The 14,508-nt window shown below is 40.0% G+C and overlaps 1 protein-coding gene across 1 annotated transcript in view; it reads right to left on the reverse strand.

The window, feature by feature from the left end:
* Nucleotides 1–108: 108 nt before the first annotated feature.
* The window catches only part of LOC117561374 (sodium/hydrogen exchanger 9-like), a 40,337-nt gene continuing 25,937 nt past the window's right edge, over nt 109–14,508 (reverse strand). The window contains 3 exon segments of the mRNA XM_034238691.1: nt 109–263; nt 266–285; nt 8,537–8,642. Of these exon segments, the coding sequence (XP_034094582.1) occupies nt 109–263; nt 266–285; nt 8,537–8,642 (281 nt within the window).

Consider the following 14,508-nt stretch of genomic DNA (forward strand, 5'->3'; position numbering starts at 1 on the left):
AGCAACTTTAGAGTTGAGTTCAGGTGGTACAGTAGGGGCTTTAGTTAGAGGCAATTACCAAGTGGAGGAAGTGGATAGATTGCAGCGGATGCCGGGGTGATAATGAGTTTAGGGTGAAGACACAGATGGGAGGGGATGAAAGGATATGAGGGCTGTTGTGATTGTGAATGTGAAACCCAGGAGGAGGGAGCCGGCAAACACGGCAAGAAAATAACCAAATGAGAGGAGGAAGGAGGCGGGGTCGAAGGTTCGCCCTGCACCATCTGGCTGTAGGTGGTGATGCCACTGCAAGACAAATTGACACACAATAAAAACAGTTATGGAACAAAAAGAAGGCAATAGTGCAATTGCAACAGAAGTAAATATGAGTGTTACAGATGCTGAGATATTAAAACGTCAACATGGTTTATGGCTCTGGAACAAATGCAGTTGACAGAAATACAGCCCTCTTGGTCCTTGGTGTGAGCGAGCATACATTCACTTGCTTATTATGCTGAGCAAAGCCCTTAAGTGCAATTTATTGGAGTCACTCCTAAGAATACACGGCCTTCTTTAGAAGTGAAATCCTCCCCCTGAAAAACAATCCCTGCTGAATTATTTGCCGAAGAGACGTCCCCCTAGTAGTTAGTGGCAAACGGGGGAAATACTATTGTTGTTGACAGAGACAGCATCATGCCAGTTTATCCACTAAATATTTACTTTGAGGGGGGAAGGGGAGACTTCCACATCGAAGTCATTAAAGAGCGGAGGGAGGAGAGAGGGAGGGAGACAGAGAGAGAGAGAGGGCCTGAGGTGAAGCAAGCAGAGACACATGACTTTGACATGCCTTATCCTCCCCTCAGACCGTTCCAAATCAATGTCAAAGCATCGAGTCAGCTAAACAATGTGAAAGAGATGGTTGTTGTTTTGCTTCCTACATTTTACGGGACACACATTCTGTTAGCAAGAATAAAACTGCTTACTTTATACTCCAGCTATTTAAATATAGGTGTGCATGTAAATGGTCTGCAAAGGCTAAAATCCATCCAGAGGGAGTTTTCTTTTTTTTTGAAGATCAGTATGATGTCAGAACCAGTGGCGTAGCCAGGAATTATTGTGTGGGTGGGCCTGGAGAAATGTAGGTGGGCTAGGGGGAGACTTATTAAGCGTGGGCTCTGAGCTGAAACTTCATTAATGATTTTATTTATTTTTAATGCACTAATCAAGCATAAGCATAAACTAGCAGTGAAAACAAAAACATAGGCACGGCGGCCTGAGAATGTGTAAAACTGACATCCACATGACTGGCTCGGCGGCCACAGGTTGTTTATCCTTGACAGTCGCACAGTGGGCACACACTGAGAGTGTTTTCATATTCAGCAAATGTGTACACGCTTCACTGCAGACCTCAAGAAGAAATAAGACTTTCATTCACTCACGGCAAAACTTACTTTATTTACTAATTTACTCACGGTAAAAAATGTACTCCCTGTTCCTTAGTCATGAAGGTGGAATCTAACTATATCCAGAATACGTACGATTGGATCCAGGCTAGAAACAAGTTTATTTCTGCTGTAAAGTTGGGCATTTTAACATGGGGGTCTATGGGAATTGCTCCTTTCTGCATCCATCCCCTGTCGGCCACTAGATGAACTGCAGTTTGTGGCACTTCCTTCTGGGCTACTCGGCACTGCCCCAGAGTTTGCCGCTTGTCAGGAACGTCAACTATCGCTATGACGCGCTGATTGGCTGTGGGTGGGCCAGACGTGCATGTGGGTGTGCCCACATCTCTGACAAATGAACAGTGTACTTCACTTTTCATGCCATCAGGTTGAAATGAGCTAGCACAACATGCTTTAATCTGCACAGCAAAAGAGGAAGAATCAATCAAGTTATCGCTAATGAGCTCAGCAAGCTGAAGGGGAACATCTATTATCCCGTCCGTGACAATAAAGCCTCCAGTTCTGTTAGCACATTACATCTGGCTGCTTGTCTCCGGTCAGTGTGACCCTCTGAGGAGAGTATCTGTTACCTGAGGTACAAATACTTCGTTACTGTATTTAAGTACATTTTTCTGGTATCAGTACTTTACTCCACTACTTATTTTTCTGACGACTTTATACTTTTAACATTTTGAATACAAATACCTGAACTTTCTACTTCTCACATGTTGAACTCAAATACCTGTACTTTCTACTTCTCACATGTTGAACTCAAATACCTGTACTTTCTACTTCTCACATGTTGAACCCAAATACCTGTACTTTCTACTTCTTACATGTTGAATACAAATACCTGAACTTTCTACTTCTCACATGTTGAACTCAAATACCTGTACTTTCTACTTCTCACATGTTGAACTCAAATACCTGTACTTTCTACTTCCACATGTTGAACCCAAATACCTGTACTTTCTACTTCTTACATGTGAACTCAAATACCTGTACTTTCTACTTCTCACATGTTGAACTCAAATACCTGTACTTTCTACTTCTTACATGTTGAACTCAAATACCTGTACTTTCTACTTCTCACATGTTGAACTCAAATACCTGTACTTTCTACTTCTTACATGTTGAACACAAATACCTGTACTTTCTACTTCTTACATGTTGAACACAAATACCTGTACTTTCTACTTCTCACATGTTGAACTCAAATACCTGTACTTTCTACTTCTTACATGTTGAACACAAATACCTGTAACTTTCTACTGTCTACTTCTCACATGTTGAACTCAAATACCTGTACTTTCTACTTCTTACATGTTGAACACAAATACCTGTACTTTCTACTTCTTACATGTTGAAACACAAATACCTGTACTTTCTTCTACTTTCTTACATGTTGAACACAAATACCTGTACTTCTCTACTTCTCACATGTTGAACTCAAATACCTGTACTTTCTACTTCTCACATGTTGAACTCAAATACCTGTACTTTCTACTTCTCACATGTGAGAACTCAAATACCTGTACTTTCTACTTCTCACATGTTGAACCCAAATACCTGTACTTTCTACTTCTTACATGTTGAATACAAATACCTGAACTTTCTACTTCTCACATGTTGAACTCAAATACCTGTACTTTCTACTTCTTACATGTTGAACTCAAATACCTGTACTTTCTACTTCTCACATGTTGAACTCAAATACCTGTACTTTCTACTTCTCACATGTTGAACCCAAATACCTGTACTTTCTACTTCTTACATGTTGAACTCAAATACCTGTACTTTCTACTTCTCACATGTTGAACTCAAATACCTGTACTTTCTACTTCTTACATGTTGAACTCAAATACCTGTACTTTCTACTTCTCACATGTTGAACTCAAATACCTGTACTTTTCTACTTCTTACATGTTGAACACAAATACCTGTACTTTCTACTTCTTACATGTTGAACACAAATACCTGTACTTTCTACTTCTCACATGTTGAACTCAAATACCTGTACTTTCTACTTCTTACATGTTGAACACAAATACCTGTACTTTCTACTTCTCACATGTTGAACTCAAATACCTGTACTTTCTACTTCTTACATGTTGAACACAAATACCTGTACTTTCTACTTCTTACATGTTGAACACAAATACCTGTACTTTCTACTTCTTACATGTTGAACACAAATACCTGTACTTTCTACTTCTCACATGTTGAACTCAAATACCTGTACTTTCTACTTCTCACATGTTGAACTCAAATACCTGTACTTTCTACTTCTCACATGTTGAACCCAAATACCTGTACTTTCTACTTCTTACATGTTGAATACAAATACCTGAACTTTCTACTTCTCACATGTTTGAACTCAATACCTGTACTTTCTACTTCTTACATGTTGAACTCAATACCTGTACTTTCTACTTCTCACATGTTGAACTCAAATACCTGTACTTTCTACTTCTCACATGTTGAACCCAAATACCTTTACTTTCTACTTCTTACATGTTGAACTCAAATACCTGTACTTTCTACTTCTCACATGTTGAACTCAAATACCTGTACTTTCTACTTCTTACATGTTGAACTCAAATACCTGTACTTTCTACTTCTCACATGTTGAACTCAAATACCTGTACTTTCTACTTCTTACATGTTGAACACAAATACCTGTACTTTCTACTTCTTACATGTTGAACACAAATACCTGTACTTCTACTTCTTACATGTTGAAACACAAATACCTGTACTTTCTACTTCTTACATGTTGAACACAAATACCTGTACTTTCTACTTCTCACATGTTGAACTCAAATACCTGTACTTTCTACTTCTTACATGTTGAACACAAATACCTGTACTTTCTACTTCTTACATGTTGAACATAAATACCTGTACTTTCTACTTCTTACATGTTGAACTCAAATACTTGTACTTTCTACTTCTTACATGTTGAACCCAAATACCTGTACTTTCTACTTCTTACAAGTTGAACACAAATACCTGTACTTTCTACTTCTTACATGTTGAACACAAATACCTGTACTTTCTACTTCTTACATGTTGAACACAAATACCTGTACTTTCTACTTCTTACATGTTGAACACTAATACCTGTACTTTCTACTTCTTACATGTTGAACCCAAATACCTGAACTTTCTACTTCTTACATGTTGAACACAAATACCTGTACTTTCTACTTCTTACATGTTGAACACAAATACCTGTACTTTCTACTTCTCACATTTTGAACACAAATACCTGTACTTTCTACTTCTTACATGTTGAACTCAAATACCTGTACTTTCTACTTCTCACATGTTGAACTCAAATACCTGTACTTTCTACTTCTTACATGTTGAACACAAATACCTGTACTTTCTACTTTTAACATTTTGAACACAAATACCTGTACTTTCTACTTCTTACATGTTGAACACAAATACCTGTACTTTCTACTTTTAACATTTTGAACACAAATACCTGTACTTTCTACTTCTTACTTGTTGAACTCAAATACCTGTACTTTCTACTTCTCACATGTTGAACTCAAATACCTGTACTTTCTACTTCTTACATGTTGAACACAAATACCTGTACTTTCTACTTCTTACATGTTGAACACAAATACCTGTACTTTCTACTTCTTACATGTTGAACCACAAATACCTGTACTTTCTACTTCTTACATGTTGAACACAAATACCTGTACTTTCTACTTCTTACATGTTGAACCCAAATACCTGTACTTTCTACTTCTTACATGTTGAACACAAATACCTGTACTTTCTACTTCTTACATGTTGAACTCAAATACCTGTACTTTCTACTTCTCACATGTTGAACTCAAATACCTGTACTTTCTACTTCTTACATGTTGAACACAAATACCTGTACTTTCTACTTCTCACATGTTGAACACAAATACCTGTACTTTCTACTTCTTACATGTTGAACACAAATACCTGTACTTTCTACTTCTTACATGTTGAACACAAATACCGTACTTTCTACTTCTTACATGTTGAACACAAATACCTGTACTTTCTACTTCTTACATGTTGAACCCAAATACCTGTACTTTCTACTTCTTACATGTTGAACACAAATACCTGTACTTTCTACTTCTTACATGTTGAACTCAAATACCTGTACTTCTACTTCTTACATGTTGAACACAAATACCTGTACTTTCTACTTCTTACATGTTGAACTCAAATACATGTACTTTCTACTTCTTACATGTTGAACACAAATACCTGTACTTTCTACTTTTAACATTTTGAACACAAATACCTGTACTTTCTACTTTTTACATGTTGAACACAAATACCTGTACTTTCTACTTCTCACATGTTGAACACAAATACCTGTACTTTCTACTTCTTACATGTTGAACTCAAATACCTGTACTTTCTACTTCTTACATGTTGAACACAAATACCTGTACTTTCTACTTCTCACATGTTGAACACAAATACCTGTACTTTCTACTTCTTACATGTTGAACACAAATACCTGTACTTTCTACTTCTCACATGTTGAACACAAATACCTGTACTTTCTACTTCTTACATGTTGAACACAAATACCTGTACTTTATACTTCTTACATGTTGAACACAAATACCTGTACTTTCTACTTTTAACATTTTGAACACAAATACCTGTACTTTCTACTTTTAACATTTTGAACACAAATACCTGTACTTTCTACTTTTAACATTTTGAACTCAAATACCTGTACTTTCTACTTCTTACATGTTGAACACAAATACCTGTACTTTCTACTTCTTACATGTTGAACCCAAATACCTGTACTTTCTACTTCTTACATGTTGAACCCAAATACCTGTACTTTCTACTTCTTACATGTTGAACCCAAATACCTGTACTTTCTACTTCTTACATGTTGAACCCAAATACCTGTACTTTCTACTTCTTACATGTTGAACACAAATACCTGTACTTTCTACTTCTTACATGTTGAACTCAAATACCTGTACTTTCTACTTCTTACATGTTGAACTCAAATACCTGTACTTTCTACTTCTTACATGTTGAACTCAAATACCTGTACTTTCTACTTCTTACATGTTGAACTCAAATACCTGTACTTTTCTACTTCTTACATGTTGAACTCAAATACCTGTACTTTCTACTTCTTACATGTTGAACCCAAATACCTGTACTTTCTACTTCTTACATGTTGAACTCAAATACCTGTACTTTCTACTTCTTACATGTTGAACACAAATACCTGTACTTTCTACTTCTCACATGTTGAACTCAAATACCTATACTTTCTACTTCTCTCATTTTCCAAACAGCTGGTTCCTTTAGTCTGAATGTGTGTTTGATGCGTGATCATTATTCTTTAGAGTCATTGCGTGCCTATTGATTTGAACACGATCCGTGTATCCATCATTTCCTGGTCTTCTCTAAAGAAGAGGGACCAATGGAAACGTTGTCATGTTGCCGTTGTTCAGCATGGAAACATTCATTAGCTAACAATGACATTATTGTTCTATTAATATAAAGGGAGGTCAGGTACTCTTTAAAGCAGCTGCTAGTTATGGGTACTTTTTACTGAAGTACACTTCAAAGCCTCTTTACTTTCACTTGAGTAAAGAAGTTTAGTCAGTACTTCTACTTTCACCACAGTATTTTTAAACACGAGTAACTGTACTTCTACTTGAGTAAAGGATGTGTGTACTTTTGCCATCTCTGTCAAGATGTCAGTGAACCTGGCTGAGTGGTGTCTGGGTCAGGGCTTTCTGGAGCAGGACATTCGGAGAGAGAGGGCACATCAGCGTGAAGCTTAGCTGCTCTGGGAGCTTGTTAAAATTCCAGTGCCAGGGCCCCCGCGTGGCTCGCTAATAAGAGCCAGCTTTGTGAGTGGAGCCAGGCGACCGGCAGCCAGTCGAGTGACAGGCGACGGCATGAAGGCCGGTCACGCCACTCCAGAAACAAACACAGCCCTATGTGGCCGTTTGTCCCTCCTCTGCACTTCAATGTACACAGAGACGGCTGCCACAGTGTGAACACAACAATCCTCACACTCGCCTCCTTTTCCCTCCACCTGCCTGTCTGTCTGGGCCGATCACAGAGGGACGTGTGCATGTGAGGCGTCGCTCTGTGTGAACACAATATGCACACATATCTTCTCCTTCCCACCTCTATTCAGTCCCTGGACTTTAATGTTTATCTTATTCTATTTCCATGGTTATAGACTCATGCATTTACTTATTCACTTACAACATTCCCTGCAAAATGTTACTTATTGTATTTTTTGACGTACGTATACTGTATAGTTTACTTCATGCATTACTTGCACATTGGTCTTGCAACATACGGTAATCTTGCTATTCTACTCTGTTTCTTCTTGCACTATGTTACTGTTTTTTAAATTAGCTTTATTGTTTTATGTCTTATATATATTTACGTTGCATTGTTGTAGGAGCCTGTGACTTTTCATTACACTTTAGAAACTGTGCATATGACAATAAAGCCTTTGAATCTTGAATCTAATGAGGACCTGTGTGAGTTTTCTCCCTTCTCTGTCTCCTTCGTGCCATCTGTTAGAACGTCTACTTGAATAGTTTTATCCACTAACAATGTGTAAATAGAGCAGACAATGGCTGCAATGTTTGTGAGCAGGACAAACAAACATATTTGAGTGCAAACGTGGAGAAAGGGAAAAGTAGAGAAGCAAATGAAATGCATGAAGGAAGCAAGACTGCATGGTGGCGACCTCACTGAGGGTTTCATGCTGTATTTTGTCCGAGTTTGACAGTATCTGTGTCAGGCGGATCTGTTAGCTGGGAGCGTGTCTCTTCCCTGGCAGTGAGTCAGTGAGAACTTTAATGAGATGCTGACAGTGCCACGGGCAACTCGCTTACGCAGTCCACTGCATAGCATCGAAAGCACTAATGTGGTTTTGCCAATCGCACACTTTCCCTACAGCTGGCATCATCCATTTCCTCCCCCTCACTTCCACCCCCTTGCCACCAATTGCCAAAAGACTGACTGAGCTCCCACACAATTATCCTAGAAAATATATCACACTTGGAGGGCAGAGACAAATCCTAAAATGACATTCTCACTGTGTCAGGACGATGGCCACGGCATCATTCAGGACACTCTCTCCAAACAGCAGGCTGTGCAGATCCAGGTCCAAACGCAGCTCTGACAACAGGCCAAGGACAGCAACTACAAAGAAAAACAAACACATGAGTTACGGCTATTGAAGACAGCATGAACTCCTCTGCTAATCCCACAGCAAAAGTGGTGCGGTCTATCACCTCTACTGCCACGAACCGGAGCATCAGGGGGATTTAATAACAACACACTGCCCCAGAAAGAGGGTTCTGACACTTTGAACAGCCAGAGTAACTAAACCTAGAAAGACCTGTCGAGCCCAAGCAGAAGGAAATTCACAAAGCTCTGGAAAGTATGTATGTCAGCAAAGAAAGCAGTAAATGCTGATTATTTCCTCGTTACTTTTTTCTGTATTTATGATGAGGTTGTCATGCAAGTGCACAAACATCTAAACATGTAAGTGAACGTCCGCCTTTGTATGGTATCATTGAATGATTAAACACTAAATAGCACATCACAATTGCAATATAGGTTAAAAAAATCCATTTTCCTAACCGTGCAGCCTTATTGCAAATCATCCGAGTGCAGTGACCTTTTTCATATATTAGAAATGTGGCAGTTACAGTTTCCTTATCGTAAGAGCTGCAGATTTACCGTTTTCTGTATTTGTTAAAAGTGTATATACATGGGGGTGTGTATTTATTAGCCGAGAGCATTGCTGCAGTTTTCACCTTAGAGGGAAATAGCAACAAGGATTCTGGGAATCTTGAGAGAGCGCTGATGGGAGAAGGGAAGGCTTGGAGCTACGATGCTGCAGCTGGTTAAAACATCCAAAAGGAGCCAATTACAGGCAGCCCTGCTTTAGATAATGCAACATACACTTACTGCTCAGCAGCACAATACACTCCTCCACACTTCATTCAGTTTCTCACCACTATTGGATGACTCTCAGACGGCCCTATGAAGCTTTAGGGGGTTTTCGAGCCCGAAACGCCTCCATTGGACCGTGTGTTCCAACACATTGTAATTGAGCTTTTTGAACATTAAAGCATGGAGACATGAGTAGAGAGAGACACTACATACTGATATACACCTGAACATCAGCAGGAGAGGACTCTTTAAAGTAGAGACACTACATACTGATATACACCTGAACATCAGCAGGAGAGGACTCTTTAAAGTAGAGACACTACATACTGATATACACCTGAACATCAGCAGGAGAGGACTCTTTAAAGTAGAGACACTACATACTGATATACACCTGAACATCAGCAGGAGAGGACTCTTTAAAGTAGAGACACTACATACTGATATACACCTGAACATCAGCAGGAGAGGACTCTTTAAAGTAAAGACACTACATACTGATATACACCTGAACATCAGCAGGAGAGGACTCTTTAAAGTAAAGACACTACATACTGATATACACCTGAACATCAGCAGGAGAGGACTCTTTAAAGTAGAGACACTACATACTGATATACACCTGAACATCAGCAGGAGAGGACTCTTTAAAGTAGAGACACTACATACTGATATACACCTGAACATCAGCAGGAGAGGACTCTTTAAAGTAGAGACACTACATACTGATATACAGCTGAACATCAGCAGGAGAGGACTCTTTAAAGTAGAGACACTACATACTGATATACACCTGAACATCAGCAGGAGAGGACTCTTTAAAGTAGAGACACTACATACTGATATACACCTGAACATCAGCAGGAGAGGACTCTTTAAAGTAGAGACACTACATACTGATATACACCTGAACATCAGCAGGAGAGGACTCTTTAAAGTAGAGACACTACATACTGATATACACCTGAACATCAGCAGGAGAGGACTCTTTAAAGTAGAGACACTACTTACTGATATACACCTGAACATCAGCAGGAGAGGACTCTTTAAAGTAGAGACACTACATACTGATATACACCTGAACATCAGCAGGAGAGGACTCTTTAAAGTAGAGACACTACATACTGATATACACCTGAACATCAGCAGGAGAGGACTCTTTAAAGTAGAGACACTACATACTGATATACACCTGAGCATCAGCAGGAGAGGACTCTTTAAAGTAGAGACACTACATACTGATATACACCTGAACATCAGCAGGAGAGGACTCTTTAAAGTAGAGACACTACATACTGATATACACCTGAACATCAGCAGGAGAGGACTCTTTAAAGTAGAGACACTACATACTGATATACACCTGAACATCAGCAGGAGAGGACTCTTAAAGTAGAGACACTACATACTGATATACACCTGAACATCAGCAGGAGAGGACTCTTTAAAGTAGAGATACTACATACTGATATACACCTGAACATCAGCAGGAGAGGACTCTTTAAAGTAGAGACACTACATACTGATATACACCTGAACATCAGCAGGAGAGGACTCTTTAAAGTAGAGACACTACATACTGATATACACCTGAACATCAGCAGGAGAGGACTCTTTAAAGTAGAGACACTACATACTGATATACACCTGAACATCAGCAGGAGAGGACTCTTTAAAGTAGAGACACTACATACTGATATACACCTGAACATCAGCAGGAGAGGACTCTTTAAAGTAGAGACACTACATACTGATATACACCTGAACATCAGCAGGAGAGGACTCTTTAAAGTAGAGACACTACATACTGATATACACCTGAACATCAGCAGGAGAGGACTCTTTAAAGTAGAGACACTACATACTGATATACACCTGAACATCAGCAGGAGAGGACTCTTTAAAGTAGAGACACTACATAATGATATACATTATCACTAGAAATGTACGTTAGCTGCAAAGTTGGACTGATTTTTCAAACTTGTATCCTAGCCTCTATCTACCTAAGGCTGATTTGAATCCTGAGAAGAATGGACTTTGATAGGTCAAAGGCTATTTTTCTGAGTTTCATCAGCACTCAAGACTGGGAGGGACCCTCCAGGATTTACTGTAACGTCTGCAGATGATTCAGCTACTATGTGATGTCATGGTGTGAATCATGTACAGAGGTTAAATGCTGGGAAACCACAACCACTCAGTAAAGCTGATGAAAAATATGAGATTTGTGGCAAATCAATGGAAGGCTATGCAACAAAAAGTCAAATAGCCACTGATTTAAAAACCATTAAGCCAAGAAGTCATTAGGATAAACCAAGATATTTAGGATCAAAAATTATTTTGTTTATAGGAAAACCTGCTTTTCATTAAGCATATTCAGGCAGTCTGACCCTCTTACAACAAACACAATATGCTATTTTTAGTTTTTTACTAACATTGTACATGCTACTAAATATGTAACATTAATCTGATGTCTTTTTTTGGGCAACTGTAAGGGAAAACAGTCAATTTTACCATTACTCCCCCAGTGATTGTACACCAATCAAAACATAACCATGGATATTATTTTCAATTTCTGCTAATAGGTCCCCCTAAATACGTCACACCGGCTCTTTAAGATTCAAATCTGTGGTGAAAAATACAAACAACTTATTAGCCGCTGCTGCATCTATCAACATCTGCTTAGAGGAGTATCAGCTCAACTCCACTGTGACTGCCCAGACAGTAAACAAACGCTGAGCATATGAATGAACGAACACACACACACACACACACACACACACACACACACACACACACACACACACACACACACACACACACACACACACACACACACACACACACCACACACACACACACACACACACACACACACACACACACACACACACACACACACACACACACACACACACACACACACACACACACACACACACACACACACAACATTGACTTACATGCATTTCCTGGAGACTTATCCTAACCTTAACCATAACCAACACATGCCTTACCCTAACCAAGTCTTCACCCTAAAATTAATGATTCCCCTCATGGGGACCTCCATTTTGTCCCCATAAGGGAAGCCAGTCCCCACACGTGACTATGTAAACAGATTTAGGTCCCCACAAGTATAGTAATGCTATACCACACACACACACACACACACACGCACACGCACACGCACACCAAATCGCAAAGCCTGCGAAGTGTGCTGTTCTCCACATGTACCCAGTAGCGTGGCGTGGGGGAAAATGTAGGGGAAGCCCATTTTTTGGGTCGGGGGGCGGTCAATAACGTAACCAGATGAGTGATTACAGCGCCCGGTATCATTTGACACACATTTGTATCACACAGATGCAGGACTTGCACACGCCTGTTATCTAACCGACAGGTCCGCACGCACTCTCCAGCTGAAACTCTCTTCTTATTAATTTAAGCATTTTACTTATTAATGTATGCAAACAATCACACAATCTGTGATTTTTGGATTTACCGTGCCTCTCAATTGCCCGTGACAGGTTGGCAAGGTCGATGAATCCTGAAGTTGCCCAAGTATTGTTCAGGAAGCACGAATCCTTGTCAAAAAGAAGACATGGCCAGCCAAATAGACGCTGAAGTTTAGCGCTTCCAGTTAGCCACTCCGTGCGGACATAATTGTCCTCATTGAACGTCCGATTATCTCCCTTTTTCCTCTGTGTACACACAGCTCGAGTGCGGGCATTGGCCTGTCATCTGATTTAATTTTTAGTTGCTGCTGTAGCGGAAGTTTAGTAAAGTTATGTTTGATTAAGTACGCCAAATCTCCACCCTCCATAATGCTTCATTTGCTTGATAATTTCTAACGGTGGTGATGACAGTTACAGTATTAAAACTGATGTTGATGTGATTTGATTGGATGGCAGTGTCCAATCAAATCGCCAGCCGCCAGCCGCCCCTGAAGGGAAGCTAGAGGCGGCTGGCTTCCCTTGGCATGGCCCTGACCAATCACAGGTTGGCAGGGGCATCACGTGGGCCTCATCTGATTGGTCAATCCCTCCATTTTTTTTCACCAAAGGAAGCCAGATTCGGCTGGCCTCCTCTCACAACAGTGAGTGCAATCTACTGTTTCACCATAACATCTAGAGGGGCGCTGTTTGTTTCACTCTTTGTAAAATACTCAATGAGAATGGGGGAGAGACGGGCCGGCAGCAACACACAGTAAAGGAGAATTATCGAAACAAAACAAAGTGTTTTTATTTATTTATTTAAATTATAACTACAATCCGAAAAAACAGAGGAAGCCTGGCTTCCCTTGGCCTCCGGGAGAAAACGCCACTGCATGTACCAGCCATTGTTAACCAATCAGAAGTGGCCCATGATAGAAGGTGAGAGACAGATTGATCAATCACCTGCCAAGTATTTTTGAAAGTGCCTGCCCTTTCCAAATGGCTTCTAAATTCCAATGGAGCTTTTGATGGTTTGGAGAACCATCTGAGTCAGGTTAGTAATGCTCCATCACATGTTTTACATAGGGTGAATCTTAAACTGAAGCTTGACTTTAAAGCAGGGCTCTCCAACACGTCGGTAGCTCGCGGGCAGCTTTTCAGTAGCTCGCCGCTCGATTATCGATTATAGCGTTGTAAGGTTGCTTCTTGATTTTTCGGCCGCGGCTGGACAATAACGTTTTTTAATTTTAGAATTACACGAATATCAAATTGGCCGGTGACGCAGAGATCAAGGAACAGACGTGACAGCGGCACAGCGACACCACACACGGAGCAGTCTGCTTTCTCCAGCAACACCAGTCCAGAACCAACAGCAGAATGGCCCGCTCTGAATTAGGCCGTGTCGCTGCGGCTCAGACACACAGGGAGGGATTTGTGTTTTTGAAAAACACTCGTTATCGTCATGTCAGGTTTTTGGTGGATTTAATCAAGTCTTGGATTGCAGAGTATGAATGTCCTCTGCTATTTCCAGTTGATAAATACTTGTGTAAAGTTTGTGAAGGCAGGAGGAAAGCTCCCGCGATCACTGTCTCCTCTCCTCCAAACCCCGCCCCCTCCCTACAAATAATGAGTGACAGGCTGATAGTGACCCGATAGAAACTTTATTATTCACTTAATCA

This window comes from Gymnodraco acuticeps, unplaced genomic scaffold (assembly GCF_902827175.1).
Source record: "Gymnodraco acuticeps unplaced genomic scaffold, fGymAcu1.1, whole genome shotgun sequence".
Classification (NCBI taxonomy): domain Eukaryota; kingdom Metazoa; phylum Chordata; class Actinopteri; order Perciformes; family Bathydraconidae; genus Gymnodraco; species Gymnodraco acuticeps.